The 20834-nt window shown below is 39.2% G+C and overlaps 1 protein-coding gene across 2 annotated transcripts in view; it reads right to left on the minus strand.

Moving 5' to 3' along the window:
• Positions 1–18874, minus strand: part of LAMB4 (laminin subunit beta 4) — a 99578-nt gene extending 80704 nt beyond the window's left edge. For both annotated transcript variants that reach the window (XM_024249888.3, XM_054559653.1), the window contains exons 1-8: positions 18841–18874; positions 11697–11854; positions 7499–7634; positions 4830–4903; positions 3280–3468; positions 2157–2220; positions 1465–1679; positions 146–266 (exon numbers count right to left, since the gene is read on the minus strand). In XM_024249888.3, coding sequence (XP_024105656.2) covers positions 146–266; positions 1465–1679; positions 2157–2220; positions 3280–3468; positions 4830–4903; positions 7499–7634; positions 11697–11854; positions 18841–18874 — 991 coding nt within the window. The remainder of the gene's footprint in view (positions 1–145; positions 267–1464; positions 1680–2156; positions 2221–3279; positions 3469–4829; positions 4904–7498; positions 7635–11696; positions 11855–18840) is intronic.
• Between the last annotated feature and the right edge of the window lie 1960 nt (positions 18875–20834).

Genomic DNA, 20834 nt, shown 5'->3' on the forward strand with positions numbered 1-20834 from the left:
AACATCGGGATATCACACTATAGGAGCTGGGAGGACAGCCTCCCCACTTTGGTGCCTGCAGCCCCACAGAAGTGAACGAAGTGTTTCTCAAAATAAGGAAATGCAGAGCACACTCAGTCTATGCAGGGAACTGAGTTTCACCCACATCTGCAAGCGTTGTCCTGGAGGTCTGCAGCTGGCCTCCAAGGAACGTCCTGGAAGAAGTCCTTGCATCTCTCACAGTTCGGACCATCTGTATTGTGCTGACAGACACACTGACCGTGAACCTGCATTGTGCAATAAATAGAGCGTTGAAAGAGGGCTTGTCCTTGGGGACGTTGGGGTTCTTTAAATGGGAAATGAAATACCAGGTCCTGGTACCTCTCTGATCCTTAGTTTCCCATATGTTAATTACAATACCAACCTTGATTATCTTCTATTATTTTCTTAACTAGCTTTAAACTTTATAAAAATTTTAAAAGTTCAGTGAACTTCTAAAATACAATACTTTTTTTTTTGGCTTTTCTGAGTTCTAGTTTCAGGGCAGCACATTGCAGCCCTCAATAAAATGAGGGGCAGGATGGCTAGGGGGTTTGTGGGGAGTTGGGGGAGAGTAGTATATGGGATTGGTTAGGAGCATAAGAGAAAATAGGGAGTTAGAAAAGGGAACGAAGCTGAGGAAAGCCATGTGATTCTCCTGGATTTTCCCAAAAATGCTCTAAATGGCTCACATGCGAGAGAGAAGCTCTGTTTCCAGTGAAACAGAGGTAGCTGAACGGGAAGGCACACTAGCTCAACATTAAGCCTTGTATAATTATGGCCTAATAAACAGTTGACATTTATTTAGTAGACACACTCCCTGGGGCTCTGCATAAAACTGCAACTCTTCTACAATGTCTTTTAAGGCTAGTCCCCCCAGATGAGAGAGATCTGCCGTATTAAGACACAGCCATTCCCAGTGTAAGAATGCTACTTGGATTGAACATTTTACGATATCAGATATTGCTGAAACACCTTAGCATTGACTACAGGGTCTTGCACACAAAAGTCCTTCAGTAGATTTTTGTGAGAGAATGAATGTGAAATTATTAGGTTGGTACAACAGTAATTTCGGTTTTTGCAATTAAAAGTGTTGGCAAAAACAGCACTTTTGCACCAACCCAATATGATCCCTCCCCACCAAATCTCCATGCTCTACAAAATAAATGAAAAGAGGGCAAGATGAAGTATCTTGAAATCCTAAAGTATAAATTCTGCTCACTAGTTCAATGATGTCCATATGCCGCAGAATCCACAAGCACCTGTGGCTGGAGGAACTGGAGGACCCTAGGTGGCCTATCAGGATAGGTTGAATGGTACCCATCTCAGCATAAAATTGGCACTTAGATTTGTTGATCTCCATGTGGAGTGTCTCATCTATATATAGCACCAGGACAGTGAAAGGCAGGTAGGACAGCCCACTGTTCTTTCGGATTAATAACTCACCATTCCAGGAGGGCTGAAAACATCTCCCCGCATCTTCTGCATAGGGCGACATTCGCTAGCATGGCCATTGCAAAAGCAGCTTCCCCGAACAATCATCTCGTACAGAGCATAGTAGTATTTATCAAGGGAATCATGTTGCCTCCTTCCACGCAAAGTATCCCCAAGGGTGTGGAGCTTGGTAAAGTTTATCCTCAGGTTTGTCAATGTCACAAGGTCTAAAGAAAGGAAAATAATGAATCAAAGTGAATTTGAGGTGCATCAGTTCAAGGGACTCTTCTTGACTGATATACACTTAATATACTATAGAAAAGCGATTACAGGCCTGGTGCGGTGGCTTGCGCCTGTAATCCCAGCACTTTGGGTGGCCGAGGCAGGAGGATCCCTTGAGCTCAAGAGTTCAAGACCAGACTGGGCAACATGGCGACACCCTGTCTCTACATAAAATACAAAAATTAGCTGGGCATGGTGGTGCATGCCTGAAATCCCAGCTACTCGGGAGGCCGAGGCACAAGAATTGCTTGAACCCAGGAGGCGGAGGTTACAAAGAGCTGAGATCACACCACTGGACTCCAGCCTGGATGACAGAGCAAGACTCCGTCTCAAGAAAAAAAAAAAAGAAAAGCAATTACAAGGAATATGCCAAACGTGAAATTTTTTTAAAGCTGAAATGAAAAATATAAAGGAATTCATACCTTGGATGTAGGGGCTATAAGCGTTTTCAGTTTCAAAACTGGGATCCAAAACTTTTAAAACAACCTGTAAAACAAATATAAATTTATAGTATATTACGCGAAAACGTAATTGTCAAACACACTCTTTTTTTTTTTTTTTTTCAAACCTCCCAGGCCCAAGCAATCTTACCACTTCAGCCTCCCAAGTAGCTGAGACCACACACATGGACCACCACGCCCAGCTAATTTTTAAAGATTTTTGTAGAGGTGGGGTTCTCCCTATGTTGCCCAGGCTGGTCTCGAACTCCCAGGCTCAAGTGATCCTCCTGCCTCAGCCTCCTAAAGTGCTGGAATTACAGATGTGAGCCATCACACCTGACCGTGAAATGCACTCTTACAGAAGAGACCCTGATCTTACAAAAAGGCTGAGCCATTGCTTCCCAGCTGGCATAGAATACAGATTATCATTTGGGTTACCATATGAATAGAAGTACCAGGAGCAGAAATAAATGAAAGGTATTATCAGTCATTTCCGGCTCTTTATGTACAAGTGGTTCATACAGGCAGAAAAGGCAAAGAGAGTGCTTATGCTGGGTTGGGATGGAGTGACGGATAATTTGGCAAGCCATGATCAATTCGGATTTGGTAGTGAATTCTGGAGCTGTCTTCTGCCACTAATTCTTTCTGCTCTACCTGATAAAATAGTACCTGTTCAATCCCACTCACTCCAACCTTCTGTCAGGCACCAGCTTTGCTCAGAGGGATGTTCCTGGCAGATTCTCCTGGGGTGGTGGTTTACAGAGCACGGGGATGAGATAGCTAATGCCAGGCTGCTGCTAGCTTACATGGCTCCTTTGCAAGCATTAGAAATGGGCGTTCCTTCTTCTGGGTGCCTGGTGCCATGGTGCCCCGTTTAAGTTTTATCCCACGCCCACCTTCAGCTGAGCACTCTTGTGCAGGATTGCTTCTAAAAACATATTTAGTATTTATATGGGACTCATTTCAATTTAGACACTTTCATTTTTAAAAAAGCAACAGCCCAACTTACATTACAGTAAACACTATCAAAAGTTTTTCATTTAAGTTAATTACACTTTTAAAAAGTTTAATTTATATAAAATAAATACAAGGAAGGAAATGCTACCTCTCCACCTGTTGAGGGTTCAATATCCGAGTATCTGGAGTCACAAACAATGTCTCCCACTCCCTGGGCCTGGCCAGATGTGATGTTAGGAAAGGAAGTGGCACAGTCTTTTGCAAAATATTTGAACACTTTCCAGGTGTGTCCATAGTCTGTGGAACGTTCAACTAACATTGCAGCAGGCCGAAAAGTCTAGGAAAAATGAGTAAAAGTTGGCACATTTCACAAAGGCAGATTTTATTATCAACTTCAGATTGAATATTTATATTTTCTAATTCCATTTTTAAAAACTTTAGATGTATCTTTTTGTTGTTTGTTTTGTTTTGTTTTTGAGACAGGATCTCACTCTATCGCCCAGGCTGGAGTGCAGTAGCATGATCTTGGCTCACTGTAGCCTCAACTTCCCAGGCCCAGGTGATCCTCCCACCTCAGCCTCCTGAGTAGCTGGGACTACAGGTGCATGCCACCATGCCCAGATAATTTTTTTTGTAGAGCCAGAGTTTTGCCGTGTTGCCCAGGCTGTTCTCAAACTCCTGGGCTCAAACGCCCACCTCAGCCTCCCAAAATGCTGGGATTATAGGTGTGAGTCACTGTTCCTGGCAAGGTCTATCTTTTAAAATCTACTACACAATACACACACCACAGTCTCTTTTCAGTATTTATGAGTATTACAGTATTACACACTTTGTCCTCATAATCTAATTACATTGTAAAGATATTTATGGCTTTGTGAATTATTAATTGAAGAAAGATGGCATATAAATTGAAAAGCTAATGTAGTTAATATTTTACAACAATTTGTTGTGATTCTCTTTGCCAAGCATGCTTTTCCTCTGGCAAACTCTTATACATCCTTCAAACCCTATCCATGAAGTTTATCCTGGTTCCCCACAGCAGATTTAGCCTCTTAAATTCCCCAGCATTTTAAATCAATCATCCCACTAATTCTGTACTTATCACTTTGTATTACAATTTTCTATTATATTTATATGTTTCTATCCATGACTAGATTGTGAATTCTTTGGAGACAAAGACTGGTGTCCTTTTTTTCATTTTTTAAATTTCATATTCATTTTTTCTTACCAAAATGAGCATAAAGTCTGACATCAAAATTAGAATTTCCCTGAATGATTAAAGAAGCACTATAGCACAATGATTTTCTCTGGCATCTGACTAACCTTAGTAAAGACTCTTTTAATTTTTCTTTCCCCTTGATTACAACCTTTCCATTTTTACCTAAATAATTTCCAGTTCTTGCCCTTTACTCCCAAAAATTATCTTTACAGTTCTTGTGGTTCCTATCACCTCAGTACTAGGAGTTTTCCTTTTCTCTGTGTCTTCTAATTTTTTAAAAAATCATATAGTCATGGTCATTGATTTTTAAAAAGTGGGTTTTTTTCTTCATGTAAGAGTCAAAGCTCAGGTGGCAAAGGTCAAGTCTGAACTTTTTCTGTTTTTGTTCACTGCAAGGAAGCAAGGCAGTGAAATTCCAGATAAACACTGAGCATTTGGGGAATAGATAAAAGAGGGGCAGCAAGCCTATTTGTCTGTACCTTAAAGGTCAAGATAAGGTGGCTGAACCGAAATAATGCCTCTAAGTCCAGTCTGATGCTGACATGATCAAGACCTAAGGAAGAATCCAGAAAGAAGAAAATCAGTGATTTTGAGAGACTCCTGCTTATCGTGTTAATTCCCCACTGTGGCTTATCTGTAATAAAATCTTTTTGATGCCACAAGGCTGATGATCACTCTTCCCAGTCTGTTGGAGTGGTATCCCATGCCACTCCAAGCCCAGGAGGTGTGCAGAGCAGGATAGGTTTCACCCTGACTGTGCCCACATCTGTGTTTTAGTGGCAACACACATGGCCACTATGTGGCAGCATTACATACGACCAAGGGAGTTTCAGGACATTTGTCCTAGGTGGAAAGAGAGAAAGAGAGGGTTCATTTCCTTGTACTGAAATCTTGACTACACATAAACATGAGCTAGCTAGCCAGAGGATGGTAAAAACCAATGCACCCGTTTCTTTCAAGAGCTGCTAACAGTCATTTGAACTAGAATTTCATTGTCACCTGGCATATAACACAGCTTGGAATATTCCCCTTGGAGTGGGGACCTGTGGGCTCCTTTGTGGCTGTGGTGGTGGCAGAGGTACCCTGGTCAGGGTTTTGCACTGAGCTGGTTATGATCCATCTCTAGCACAGATGTGGGGTATCAGCCCTAACCTGGACACAAGAGAAGCCCAGATCTCTCTAGAGCAGCACTGTCCAACAGAAATAGAATATGAGACATGTATGTAATTTCAAATTTTCTAGCAGCCACATTAAAAAAGGTAAAAAGAAACAGGTAAATTTGTTTGTAATAATATACTTAAACGAACATATTTAAAAATTATTTTGACATATAATCAATATTTTAAAAATTAGTGATTTTTTTAAAGACAGAGTCTTGCTCTGTCCCCCAGCCTGGAGTGCAGTGGTAGGATCTTGGCTCACTGCAACCTCTGCCTCCCGGGTCAGGGGATTCTACTGCCTCAGCCTCCTGAGTAGCTGGGACTACAGGCTTGCTCCACCATGCCTGGCTAATTTTTGTATTTTTAGTGGAGACAAGGTTTTGCCATGTTGGCCAGGCTGGTCTTAAACTCCTGAGCTCAAGTGATCTGCCTATCTTGGCCTCCCAAAGTGCTGGGATTACAGGTGTGAGCCACCGCACCCTGCCAGAAAATCAGTGATTCTTTATTATACATTTTCTCCCAAAACTATGTCTTAGAAGTCTGGGGTGTTTTTACACTTCCAGCCCATCTCAATTTGGATTAGACATATTTCAAGTGCTCACACAGGACAGTATGGCTCCAGACAACAGTGACTGCACTACAGTGAATTGGGGTTCAGCCTAGAGTTCTAGGGTGAAAAGCTTAGGTACGTGTTTGCTGCTGAGTGGGCAGCCACATTGCAGGCTGAGTGTCAAGGGTCCTAACCCTTTCTAGGAAACAGATCTGTCCCTCTCTCTAAGGTTCTTGGTTGAGAATCCTTGCTCTATGTCATTGGCTTGGACAGAGTGACATTCCCTTTGTGAGGAGATGTGGAACAAATGTTAGATGTGGGGGTCAAAACAGTCATTAAGCAAAAATGGCACCATTCATCAGGAGGACAGGTGGCTGTGGAAAAAAACACCTCACATTCATTAAGGAGAGTCCAGCTGGAGATCAATAACTAGGATCCAAAATGAAATGACATTTAGTAGACACCAGTCAATCACTGGTCAAGTGGATGGCATAAATAAAACAACCTCATACTATGCTTGCCCTAAACTATCTCATATATTATGATTATTCCTACACTCCCTTCTAATGGTCTAAAATCTCCTAAAGGAAATACATTCAGGAGTTTGTAGAGAATAGAGGAATTATAGTCCAAAGTTCAACACATAGCAATGTAGTGAATGAAATCATCTTGTGGGGGTTAAGGAAAACTGAAGAGTTCTGACTAGTGTTAAAGAGGGGTCATCAAGAGTATACAAGCCTGCATTAGGAAAGTCCGGCCTGGATGGACGTACGTTCGGGCACATGAGGCCCATGACTGGGGGTGGGACATGAGGATCCCTGATCAGGTCCACATTTATAGTGAGCATCTAGGAATCTGGATGGTCAGCGCCAATGTAGGCTCAATATCACAATTGTTCACAAAGAGAGAAAGGCATACATCCAGGAAGGAAAGAACTTCAGTCCGTAGCCAGCTATCCTTTCAATTCAGAGATTTTACTTTGGCTTACAGTAAGAAGCAAAATATTCTTTTTCTCTTTCCCTTCATGTGTTGAAGGAAAAAGCACTTGGCGCTAACTCTCAGACTTCCCTTGGCATTATTCATTCAGTTTATATCAGTGTTTTGTATTAGGCTTAATTTACCAACACTTCATAAACTTTCTTCTTCTTCTTATTTTTTTACAAAGAACAAAAGGATGCAGAGATACTTTCTTCCACATGGAAAGAGTGAAACATTCTGAGTTATGTGCTTAAAATACACTTTGATTTTCCTGTAAAGGAAAGTATTCTTGTTAAAATGAAAATAAATTGTATTCTTACATGGGTCTCTATATTCTTGGAGTATACTGTTCCATTCCAATATAATACTTTGCTGTGACATTATTAAAACCATACAAGGAATAAGATGTCATATTAAAATATTGAAGAAATAAACAACTGGAAAGGAACTTAAATCATACCATTTTCAGATTGCCACCATTTCTTTTCTCTGTCTGGTTCAAAACTTACAATGACATTCTCAATGGTGTGGCTGTTGGGTTGGGCGTACGGATCATATGGAAATCTAGAGTCACAGATGAAGCATTTTTGTTCCCCCTGGAAAACACCATCATTAAAATTAAAAATAAAAATTGGAATTACATATTGTTGGGCTAAATTAAAGGCAAGCTGTACTTACTATATTTGTTTTCCAAACTGGCTAAAAATAAAAAGCAGAGGAAATAACAAGACATCAAAATGCCTATCAATAGGTGCCTAAGTACAACAATAAACTATGAACTAAAATTTTATAAATTTATATATTTGGAATAAAAATGCAAATTTATGCAAAACTAATTTTCTGTCATATAAGAGGCAGAGGATCTGGAAGTTATTTTAAACTGTACACAACTAATATGAAGAAATAAAAAACTAGAAATAGACCTCTTAGAAGGTCTTAGTGAATTGGAACTAGTTTTGCTTAGGATTTTTTTTTTTTTTTTTGAGACAGAGTCTCACTCTGTCACTGAGGCTGGAGTGCAGTGTTGCAGTCTCCTGGGTTCAAGAGATTCTTGTGCCTCAGTCTCCCGAGGAACTGGGATTACAGGCATGCACCACCACACCTGGCTATTTTTTTGTATTTTTATTAGAGATAGGTTTTCACCATGTTGGCCAGGCTGGGTCTTGAACTCTTGGCCTCAAGTGATCTGCCTGCCTTGGCCTCCCAAAGTGTTGGGATTACAGGTGTGAGCCACCGCCCCGGCCTGCTTAGGATGGATTTTTGAAGGTTACAACAGCAAAGCCTGGCCTTCGAGTTTGCTTAATTTAATACATCTACTTGCAGCTATACTTGAAACTCCTAAGGGGCTCTACAAGGATTTCCAAAGCACTGTCAGTGGCCTGCAGTTATTCCTGGCTAATACTCAGAGGACTCTGAAGGAGCTCTTTTGCAAAGCTTCTGGGAAGCGGGGGCTGATCATTATAACCTTCTGTGCTGGAAATTGCCTACAACAGCGTAGGTTCTCAGCTGGTGGCACTCAGTGCACGTTGCTTGTATGTCCTAGCCATGGCTCACAAGGCCCAACATGATCTGGCCAAGGCCACCTCTTTGCCTTTATGTCTACTTGGCTTTTCACTCTCTTGACTCTGGCTACACGTGCTTCTTGCTATTTTTTAAGCACTTAGAGTCAGAAGAGTTCAAGTTGTTCTTCCTCCCAGTTAGTCTTATCTCTTGCTCCTTCCCTTCTTTCAGGTTTCTGTTTGAATGCCTTCATTTCAAAGAGCCTTTCCCTGACTACCCTATTAAAATGCCACCATCTTTTCACCCCCGTAGGCCTCTGCCACTCTCTATTTTTTGTCCTGCTTTATGTATTTCCTAAGCCCTTATCACTACTTGAGGCTATATTATACAGTTGTTGGTTTATTGTCTGTCTCTATAATGAGAATAAAAACTGAATGAGGCAAGGACTTGGTTTTGTTTATTGCTGTATCCCCATAACCTAGAATAGTGTGTGGTACATAGTAGATGTTCAGTAAAATTTATTAAATGCAGGATGATTTTAATGATTATTTCAGTTACAGTCTGTCAAAACAAATCAACCCTTCAAGAGATTCATATAATCAGTGTATCTTAGCATCATTGGTCACTATAGGCCTTATGGTTGAAGAAAGCCAAAATGCCTTTTGAAAATTAAGGCAAAATGGATCTGAATAAATTTTGCACAGGGGTAGGCTCATCCCAGTGACCAGTAGAAGCTTTGTGATTCTATCAGAAGTAATGGTCTTCAAATAATTTCCAATAATACTATGGAAATTACTTGAGAAAATGTTTAACTTCAGGGCTTGTGAACCATTTTTTTGGTTAACATTTTAGAAGTATAATCTTTGATGAGGTTGGCTTCAGAGGATGCTTAGTTGTGGCTACTAAATCTTGGATAATTTAGTAGGTCAATGTTGACTGGAAGCTTCTGAACAAAATGTTTTGCTTGGTAGCTCTTTCTTAGATAACAGATGGGAAAAAATCATCCTCTATGCTGCGTGAATGTTTGTCTAGACCAGTGGTCGTAGCCCCTTCTGTAATACACTTTGTCAGCCTGAAATATTTTGAGGTTTTTTCCAGCTCTAAGCTTTCTAATATTTCTGTCATTCTCTAGACAAAAGAAGCCTCCACAGTTGGAGTTACTTCTATTTTTGGTGGTATAACTTTGAGATATAAGAACACCAATTTCTAATTACCATCAGAGTATGTTGGCTCAGGCAACAGTAAGCAAATGCCAGTGGGAGAACAAGATGGGTGGTGCTCATATTGGAAAGTGGCGGTGGCTCATGCCTGCAATTCCAGCATTTGGGAGGCTGAGGCAGGCGGATCACTTTAGCCCAAGAGTTGGAGACCAGCTTGGGCAACATAGTGGGACTGGTCTCTATAAAAATACCAAAAATTAACAGGGCATAGTGGTGCTTGCCTACTCCACCAGTAGGTGGAGTAGCCTCCCCTACTTGGGAGGCTGAGGTGGGAAGATCACCTGAGTCTGGGAGGTTGGGGCTGCAGTGAGCTGTGATGATGCTACTGCATGCCAGCCTGGGTGACAGAGTGAGACCCTATCTAAAAAATAAATTGAGTTGAGAACCACTTCTTTGTCCACAGCACCTGGAGTAGGTAGTCACCTGGCCTAGAGTTGAGCAGAACTTCCACCATGTAATTTCCTTGCACATGTAGAGAATTTGCTTTCTTACACAAGTACTTCCCAAACTTAGAACAGTGATATGCACCCAACTATTGTCTCCACTTATTTATAATAGTCACCTTTTACTAGAAACCAATTTGAATACAAAGCATTTCCCAGAGACTTAAACAGTTGCTTTAAATGAACAATACATGGAAAAGCCTGGACCACTAACATTAGGCTTATGTCCAACTTCCTTCCTGCACATCCTCTCATTTAAGGGGTGGACGTGATTACCTCAGGGTTTTCAGTAGGGACGATACTCAGGTGACCTTGGATGCTTGTTCTGCTGCCAGTACATGGAGAGGAAAAGAAACCTGAAAAGCCACTTATCCTTTTATAAAACTAGTCTTTAAGGGGAAAAGGCATAAAAATATGTTCACATTGGGAATTTATGATTTTTAGACAGTATAACTTCCAAGTGGTATTATGTTGGTGTACAATCAATTCAAAGTTCTACACCTCTTCCATCTCAAGGCAGAGCAATGAGGACTCATGTTCAGCATAATGGCAGCAGGCCCTGATGAATCTTCAAACTTCATTAAATGAGTCAATTAGGTTTCCTCTATGGGAGTGGCTAAGGTAGCCAAGTAGACTAGTAAATTTTATAGCAATTCCCTACAAAGATTAACCAAAAAGACTTTTATGTCTCATTCTGAAGGTAACAGGAAATGGAAATTAAGCAAATCTTCCTTATTTTTGATTAGTTAAGGTTTCCTGGACTTTGAACTATATGAAAGTTGGCTTTCTGTATCTGCAAGTTCCATATTTGTGGATTCAACCAACCAAGGATTGAAAATATTTGGGAAAAAATAACAACAATAAAACAATAACAGGGTAGGCCCAGTGGCTTAGCCTGTAATCCCAGCAACTCAGGAGGCTGAGGTGGGAAGATCACTTGAGGCCAGGAGTTTGAGACCAGCCTGGGTAACATAGTGAGACCCTGTCTCTAAAAAGACAAAATTAAAATTAGCCAGGTGTGGTGGTGCATGCCTGTATTTTTAGCTGCTTCAGAGGCTGAGGTACACTCCAGCCTGGGCAACAGAGTGAGACCCCTGTCCCTAATCAAATAAAAATAAGATAAATAACAATATAACAATCAAAAGAACACAAATTTTAAGATGTAGTGTAATAATTATTTACATAACATTTACATTATATTAGGTATTACAAGTAATCTAGAGATTATTTAAAGTACATGGGAGGATATAGGTAGGTTACATGTAAATACTATGCCATTTTAGATCAGGGACTTGAGCATCCATGGATTTCGGTGTTTGGGGAAAGAGTCCTGGCACCAATGCCCCATGGATACTGAGGGACAACTGCACCAGTGTCTCCATTGTTTAGGAAGGAAATTGTCTCCTTTAATGTCTGAGTAGCCCCAGGTGTACCTGGAAAAATCTACATCATTGATTAAATAATGTCCCAGCAAATAAACAAAGAGCCAACCAACCTCTAGGTAACTGAGGATGCAGTATTTCTGGGCTCTGCTCAGCCCACAGGTAGAAGAAGCCGTAAGCTGCATGTTCCTGCCCACCAGGAGATCGCCAGTGGTGGGATGACAGGCACCCCTGTTGCAGTCATCTTGAGCTTTTGAGTAACTGAGCCACCCTTGAACACAACAGAAATAGCTTACACGGAAGGCAGTCTAAGGATAGCACAGGGCCTGCAGAAATGACTGGTTAAGGGGGAAAGTTATGTATTTATTTAATATTGGCCAAAGATGTATCAGACTTTTAAGTTTGTTAATAGATGACAAATGGTCCCTACTTTGCTTGCTGGGTGGCATGAGGTGTAATAACTCTTTGAGTCTTTTGAAATCTGTATTTCAAAATACAGATTTGGATTAAAGATAAATACTTCTAAAATGTGTTGAACTGAACTCCATATCAGCAGGATTCTCCATCAAAAAGAGATGCCAAGAAAAATACACTTGAAAGATACTGCATTCTGTATCCCTCTCTTATTTACAATGGACACCCGCATATGAAAGTCCAAGAGATGCTTCCATGAAAATAAAACGAACAAAACAAAACTCTTTAAAGTTGTTTAGTCTAGCATTTCCCAAATTTATTTCGCCATGGAAGGCATTTTTTATTCAAATCAGGTTAACATTTTGTGCAATACTAGGAAAACACTTGGGAAATCCTAAACTCAATTTTGTTTAAGTGTCTTCCAGTCTTAAAAACCCTATGAATTTTGCCAGGTGCATTGGCTCATGCTTGTACATCTCAGCACTTGGGAGACTGAGGTGGGAGAAGTACTTAAGGCCGGGAGCTCAAGACCAGCCTCCTCAATATAGTGAGACTCCCATCTCCACAAAAAAATTAAAAGAAATTAGCCAGGCATGGTGGTGCATGCTTGTAGTCCCAGCTACTCAGGAAGCTGAGGCGGGAGGATTGCTTGAGCCCAGGAATTCAAGTCTATAGTGAGCTATAATGGTGCCATTGCAATCCAGCCTGAGTGACAGAGCAAGACCCTATCTCAAAAGCAACACCAAAAACAATCCTATCATTTTGGAAGTGGGGAGGTCAACATGTCTTACTTAGAGATTGAATTTAAAGTTAAATCTCAGGAATTAATTTATAAATCCATATAATCAAATTATTCTGGAAAATTTCATAAATTACCTATATAGTACAGCATACATAGTTTTGTGTAGACAAATCCTAACATAACGTTTGAGAACTATCAAGTTAGATAAAGAAGGAAACAAAGGAAACTCTACATGCAAATGAGCAAGCATTCCAATCATTCCGAGTTAAGATAACTGTTAAACATCTATACGGGCATGAGGGGCAAGTAGGGTGATCTGAAATAGTTCTTTCCTGCAGGGTTTCTTCTGTCATGTTATCTAATACACTTTGGTAAGCAATAATTTATTAATGGATTTGTTAATTGTTGGGAAGATTGAATAAAACAAAGTGGAATCCTACTGGGGGTTAAGATCTAAAGTTAACACACAAAGTTAAACATATATATAATGAGTGTCTACTGTATTTTGGGGGTAGCCACTTATGTTATAGGAAAGGGGTCCCGACCCAGACCCCAAGTGAGGGTTCTTGAACCTCACACAAGAAAGAATTCAGGGCGAATCCATATGGTAAAGTGAAAGCAAGTTTATTAGGAAAGTAAAGGAATAAGAGAATGGCTACTCCATAGACAGAGCAGCCCCAAGGGCTGCTGGTTGCCCATTTTTACAGCTATTTCTCGATGATATTCTAAACAAGGGGTGGATTACTCATGTCTTCCCCTTTTAGACCATATAGGGTAACTTCCTGATGTTGCCATGGCATTTGTAAACTGTCGTGGCACTGATGGGAGTGTAGTAGTGAGGACAACCAGAGGTCACTGTCATGGCCATCTCGGCTTTGGTGGGTTTTGGCCGGCTTCTTTACTGCAACCTGTTTTACCAGCAAGGTCTCTATGACCTGTATCTTGTGCTGACCTCCTATCTCATCCTGTGACTTAGAATGTCTTAACCATCTGGGAATGCAGCCCAGTAGGTTTCAGCCTCATTTTACCCAGCTGCTATTCAAGATGGAGTTGTTCTGGTTCACATGCCTCTGACACTTATAGAAATAGTTTTATTTTTTCTTTTAAAAAACTATATGTGAAAAGGACAATATTATTTTATTGTTAATTCAGTTAAAGCATTAGGATCCTGTTTGATTCTGGAGGCCAAATCTAAGCACTAGTTTTCTCTTTATTGCAATTCAAAATGATAGCGATAATTTTGTAGACGTAAAATAGCCTCTAGATGGATGGGCAGAGGACCTAGAATGGCTAAAACATTTTGAAAAAGGAAAATAAAGGCGAAGGAATAGCTCTATTCAATATGAAGTCTTACTATATAGCTATAATAAAGAAGAAACTGCGATTTTGGCAGAGGAATAGACACCTAGATCAATGGAACAGAATAGAGAACCCAGAAATAGACCAACAAAAATATGTCCTACTGATTTTTGAGGTGCAAATGCAACTCAATGGAGGAGGAACAGCCTTTTCAATAAATGGTGCTGGAGCAATTGGATCCACAGCCAAAAAAAGAAAAAGAAAAAATGAACTGCAAGCAAAACCTCACACCTTATATTAATATTAATTAAAAACTTTAGCATAGACTTAAATGTAAAATGTGAAACTATAGAGCTATGAAACTCATATAAAACATAGGAGAAAATCTGGCATTTAGGGCTAGGTGAATACTTTTTAGAATTGCCAAAAAAAAACATGATCCATAAAAGGAGAATTTAGAAAATTGGACCGTGTCAAAATTAAAAACTTTTGCTCTGAGAAAGACCTTGTGAAGAAGTGAAAAGGTAAACTATGGAGTAAGAGAAAATACTTGCAAACCACATATCCAACAAAGCTCTTGTACTTACAATTTAATAAGAGCTTTCAAAACTCAACATTAAAAAAGCCAATCAAATGAGCAAATGGCAGGTGACATGAACAGAACACTTCAGTGAAGAAGATACACAGATGGCAAATAAACACATGAAAAGAGGTTCAACATCATTAGCCACTGGGGAAATGCAAATCAAATCACATTGAGATATCACGACACACCAATCAGAATAGCAAAGATAAAAATAGTGATAACACCAGATGCTAGAAAGGATGTGAAGATCCCGCATACCTTGCTGGTGGGAATGAAGAATGGTAGAGGCACTCCTAGGAAGAATATGGTAATTTCTTACAAAACTAAGCAGGTGCTGATCATGCAACTCAGCAAGGGAACTCTTGAGTATTCATCGCAGAGAAATTACAACTTATGTTCACACAAAAATCCTATACAAATGTCCACAGCATCTTTATTTGTAATAATAAAAAACTGGAAACAACCCAATGTCCTTCATTGGGTGAAGGGTTAAACCAAGTGTGGTACATCTGTACTATGGAACCTAGCAAAAAAAAGTAGTGAACCATTGATACAAGCAACAACTTGGATGGATCTGAAAGGAACTGTGCGGAGTGAAAAAAGGTTATGTACTGCATAATTCTATTTGTATCACATTACTGAATGACAAAATTGTAAAGATAGAGAACAGATTAGTGGTTGTCAGTGGTTAGGAAGGCAGGTGGGGAGGGAGGTGGTTGTGGCTATAAAAGGGTAGTACTAGGGATCCTTGAGGTGGTGGAACTGTTCTGTATCTTGACTGTGGTGATGGGCACATAAATCTATATGGTGATAAAATGGCATAGACTCAAATACATGCACACATGAGTACATGTATAACTGGTGAAATCTGAATAAGGCCAGTGAATGACATCAGTGTTGATTTCTTGGTTGTGATATCGTGCTATAGTTATATAAGATGCTATGACTGAGAGAAATTGGGTGAAGGGTATATGGTCTCTCTCTGTGTTATTTCTTACAGCTGTGTGTGACCTTACAATTATTTCAAAATAAAAAGTAAAAGAGTCAAACAATCCCCAACCCCCATCAGCCTCTGGATGGTAAACCAAGCAAATCCCAGACTCTAAAAATACACATGTGACATGTTCTAGCTGCTCTTATACACTTTATCCTTGAGACATGAAAATTTATGCCAAGGCTTATTTCAGTAGACAGGAGTGACAGGGATGGGCCTATAATAAGAAATAATAACCATACAGTGAAATCAGCTTGGTTTCTTCTCAGTTTTCTCTGTTTAAAAAATATAATAATCTTTTCATGAACTTGTTTTACATTTAATGGCTTTCTTTCCTTCAGTTTGACCTCTAAAATAGCCTATATGGTTATTGAAAAAACCGTGTTATTTCTCTTACTTAAACATTATTCACATGAACTATTAATCTGGTCATTTTGTATCGTTAGGCATGAAACAGACATGGATCATAAGTTCTACAGCTAAGAATGTGATAATGTCTCCACCCACACAAGTTACTAAATGACACTTTGAACAGGAAATTTTCTATTCTCAATCTCAATGTAAAGATTATTATTCTAAAGGAAGGGCACATTTCTTTCTCTTTCTCTGAGATAGCTATGTGAAGAAAGCTAGCTCCATCGGACACTTGCTGTTTTGTGATATAATAAATGGTTAATGTGGACTTTTATTTAACCAGCAACCCACATTCATATTTTGTCTGTTTGTTTGTTTTCCAGAATTGGTATCTAGGATAAATAGCTATTCAGAAGTTTGGACTCCAATAGACCAAAGATTTTTAAGGACAATATCAGGTATAATATTTCCGTTGATGTTACATGTGAATAAAAGAAGACTTCCCTTCCAGGGATTTATTCTTTTAGACAAGTTCCATCCTGGATTTTTTTTTAATTGGAATTGTTGCCTTAGAGATTTAACATGTTTTTATAACCTGACTTGGCCAAACTTGTTTTCATCAGAAATTTTTTTCCAGAAAATATATTCCAGGACTTAGGGAAATTGAACTATTATTCCTGTAATATTATAAGTGCAAATATGTACTTCTTGTCTAAAATATTTGGTAAAAAGTGACTAGAAATGTAAATAACTTAAAGTTTCATGCCTGAACATAGACTAAGCAATATCCTTCCTGGGATGAAGTTTCCAAATGCCAAATCACATTAGCAACGGGTTGGAATTAATTCAGAAAAGAAACATGATTATGTCTTTTGACAATCAACACGTTCCTAAAAAATGACGCAACCTGAAGATAGAATGTTATGAATTTTATGAATGTTATGAAATTCCAAAATGAATTTAGGAGATCTGGTCATTTAAGGAAAATATACAGTAAATTTTCTGTAAAGAGTTGTTTTATAGAAATTACTGTTACTATATAATTTCTCTAGTATTTCTGCATGTTGTCATAATTTTCTCAAACACGAGATGCTTTCTCACACTTTAGAGTTCACATCAGAGCTTTAGAGGATGTAAACACATGTTTATACGTTCATGCAGATTATAATGGGTGAGAAAAAATACCAAGAATGCGGCCTGGCACGGTGGCTCACACCTGTAATCCCAGCACTTTGGGAGGCCGAGGTGGGTGGATCACCTGAGGTCAGGAGTTCAAGACCAGCCTGGCCAACATGGCGAAACCCTGTCTCTACTAAAAATACAAAAAATTAGCTGGGCATGGTGGGAGCACCTGTAATCCCAGCTACTCAGGAGGCTGAGGCAGGAGAATTGCTTGAACCCGGGAGGTGGAGGTTGCAGTGAGCCGAGATCACACCATTGCACTCGAGCCTGGGCGACAAGAATGAAACTCTGTCTTAAAAAAAAAAAAAAAAAAAAAGAACGCATGTAGATAAGGTTTGCACTTTGCGTGAAGTTCCTAAAACCTATGGGGCAGTGTACTTTTTATGATTATATCTCCTTATATTGCTCAGTCAGAAGGCAAAACTAAGTGTTTAAATAAGCTGCAGTGTTTATGTAAGTGTCTATGTTCAAACTATCAATGGGAAAATTCCCAAGCTGATGATATGTAGCTAACCTGCTTGGGAGTTTGACCATCGGCAACTCAAGAGGTTTGGTTTAGGTCAGGGCAAGCTTACATTTAGAAATGTACGATTGATTGTAGTGAGGTCTTTTCTGCCCAAGCTAATTTAGTTTAGAAGATTCCTTCTCCAGAGAGAGGAGTCCCCTAATTGAGGAAGGCTCTCTCAGCAACTGTGGATCGGTTTAGAACTTTTGCAAGATGTGAGTAAGATATTCTATATAAAGGCTGGGGAGAAGGTAGAGTGATCCTCAGTGGTCCCTTCTGATTTTGGATATTGGTTTAGTTTCAAAGAGAACATGTAAGGCAGGTGCAGGTTAAAATAACTATTTTTCTGAATGAGACCAGTCCTGGGATGTGGAAGATGAACTGAGGGCTCCAGATGAATGACAAGTTTCTGTTCCCACTGGGCTGTGGCTCACCTCTCCAAGGCAGGGGATTTTCAACAGAGAACAAATGAGTGCTTACCATCTGGACCATTACCAGCAAATCTAACTGGAAAATTACCTCAGGGTTGGAAAATTGTGAAGAAAAAAAAAAAGGTGAGATTCTGAAGGCTTGTTGTCATAAAGAAATTCAGCATAAATCTTTGAAGTGAAGATTCTAAGCAATTTAGTTAGTACTCAGTAACCAAAGGCAGGCCTGTTTTCGACGTAGAAAAGTCAGATCAAAGAGAGTAATTGTTGGAAACATCTTCTCTATGATTAATGCAAATTATTCTCAGCTTATTAAAGATGGCGGGAGCATGGAGAATTTGGCCTATTAGCTTAGAGCTGCTGCTTACTTAGAAGAGGGAATTTTGCCTGTAACTTCTTCACAAGACCTCATTGCTGGGACAAGTGTTACATGGAAAGCATAGCTATTTAAAAAATTAGATGCATTGTATTTGTAAATTAAGACACTGAAACTATTATCTGTTCTTTAATATTTTACTTTACTTATCTGAAGATAACATTCCATTAAAAAGTGATAGAAATAGCTATATGTGGATACTAAACATGTTGGAGTGGAATTTTTCAGTTGCTTGACACAATTACACAACAACAACAGAATAGCTATACAAGTATACAGCACTATAGAAGAAAGAAATGAATATGTTTAAAAACTATTTCCACTAAATATTCTAGGACAGTACAAGCAGTAAATAGATTTTGACAACGAATACTCACCAAGGTGCAAAAAAAGGGTCAGTTGAAATTGCATTCTTTTGTCAGGAGATGATTAAATTCAATTCTACTGGGTTAAAAAAAGGTTAAAGTCAATCACTGATAGAAGAAATAATTGCCATCATCACATGTCATGTAAAAGTGCTCAGAGTTATTGAATGGTTCTTATGCTTTAGACATACGAAATAACCATACTGTCCAGATCCTCAAAAAATAAGAGTGCATAAACATTTTAACAAATATTTGTTTGCTCTTAATGTTTGCCATTTTTTGAAATCACAGAATTCAACTGTTTGTGGGAAATAAGAGGAAACAAATATAATTTCCTTTGCATATTTTAATTTTAACCTACTTTTTGCCCATTCTTATTTAGAAACTTTTTCTTCTAAAAATTACACAGTTAATACATACTTATTATAGAAAAAGTAGAATATTCAGACAGGAAAAATGAAGAAAAATATCACCTATAATACCACCCGCAGTGGGCCATGATTGCGCCACTGCACTCCAGCATGGGCAACAGAGCAAGACACTGGGGATGAAGGGAGGCCCCTCTCTCAAGAGCCTTTTCTTCCATACTTTTTCCTTGCACAAATAATTTTCAAAAATAGTATCACACTGTTTTCTTATTTCGATCAATACATTCCAGGCATCTTTCTGTACTAACAAATGCACTTTTAATTAGTGATATTTTATCAAGATTAAGATCACCTGGAGTCTCCTATAAAGCAAACTTGTGATTTTCTTCTTTGTAGATTTGGCCATGGCCGTTGAGAGAAAGGCCTCCCTCCATCCCCAAGTTACCATTGAAGAGAGTTCTGATCCAGAGTGGGGTATATATACACTTCAGTGGGTCTGGAGAAAAGAAGGTAAAATTTGTAATGGTTTTTTTTTTTTTCCTTTTTTTAAGACAATGTCTCACTCTGTTGCCCAGGCTGGAGTACGGTGGTGCAATGGTGGCCCACTGCAGCCTCAGCCTCCTGGATTCAAGCTGATTCTCCCACCTCAGCCTCCACAGTAGCAGAGACTATAGGCATGTGCCAACATACCCAGCTAATTTTATTTTTTGTAGAGATGGAATCTCACTGTGTTGTAAGATGGACACCAGTATTTTTAATTACTGCATAGTATTAGTCTGAATGTAGAAACTAGAATTGATTTAATGAATTCTCTATTGGTTGATGTGTACTTGGTTTATAATATTTGCCTATTATAAATATTTCTGCTAAATCTTTGTTTATAGCCTTATTCACTAGGATATAGTAAATGGAACAGAAATAATGAGCCAAAGAGCATATATGTGTGTGCATATAACCACATATGTATACAAAGACTGTATATATATATATACACACACACACACGCATATATACAAATATACATACGTATATGTGTGTATAAAGCTTTTGATGTCACTGTCAAACTACCATGCAGAAAGTTTGTTCCAATTCACACTCTTATAACCAGACTGCAAGCACTGCTAACATGAGCCCTTACCAACATGGAGTATTATTTTTAAATATCTGTCAGTTTAAAAGGCAAAAAAAAACAAAAAACACCTCACTATAATTTATTTGAATAGTAGGAAATATAAAACCTCTTTCATGTATTTTCAAGTGGGACTATTTTTTCACATTCTACCTTCGAGGCTTTTCCTGGTGAATCCATTACCCTCCTACTCCCATATTCCCAGTCCCTGCACGTGCACAGTCCCTGCGCTCCAGCCTCAGCACTCCGGTTTCTGTTTTCTGAACCTACCTCGCACGCTGTTTCCTTTGCCTTGAATGTCACCCTCCTAAGCCCAAATGTCAGCCTCCCTATGAAGTCTTTTTAGGGTGTTTTGCAATGCCTGATTTTAGGCAAATATCCCATTCTGTGATTCAGGCTCTTTATGAAGCCTAGGGTTCGCTTTGGAAGTCCAATGCTGGAAAGAGACTCACTGAGAAACAGTCCTCCCATAGGAGCTCCATCAGAATGAGCCCCACCTGTTGGAAAAG

Source organism: Pongo abelii, chromosome 6 (assembly GCF_028885655.2).
Source record: "Pongo abelii isolate AG06213 chromosome 6, NHGRI_mPonAbe1-v2.0_pri, whole genome shotgun sequence".
Lineage (NCBI taxonomy): Eukaryota > Metazoa > Chordata > Mammalia > Primates > Hominidae > Pongo > Pongo abelii.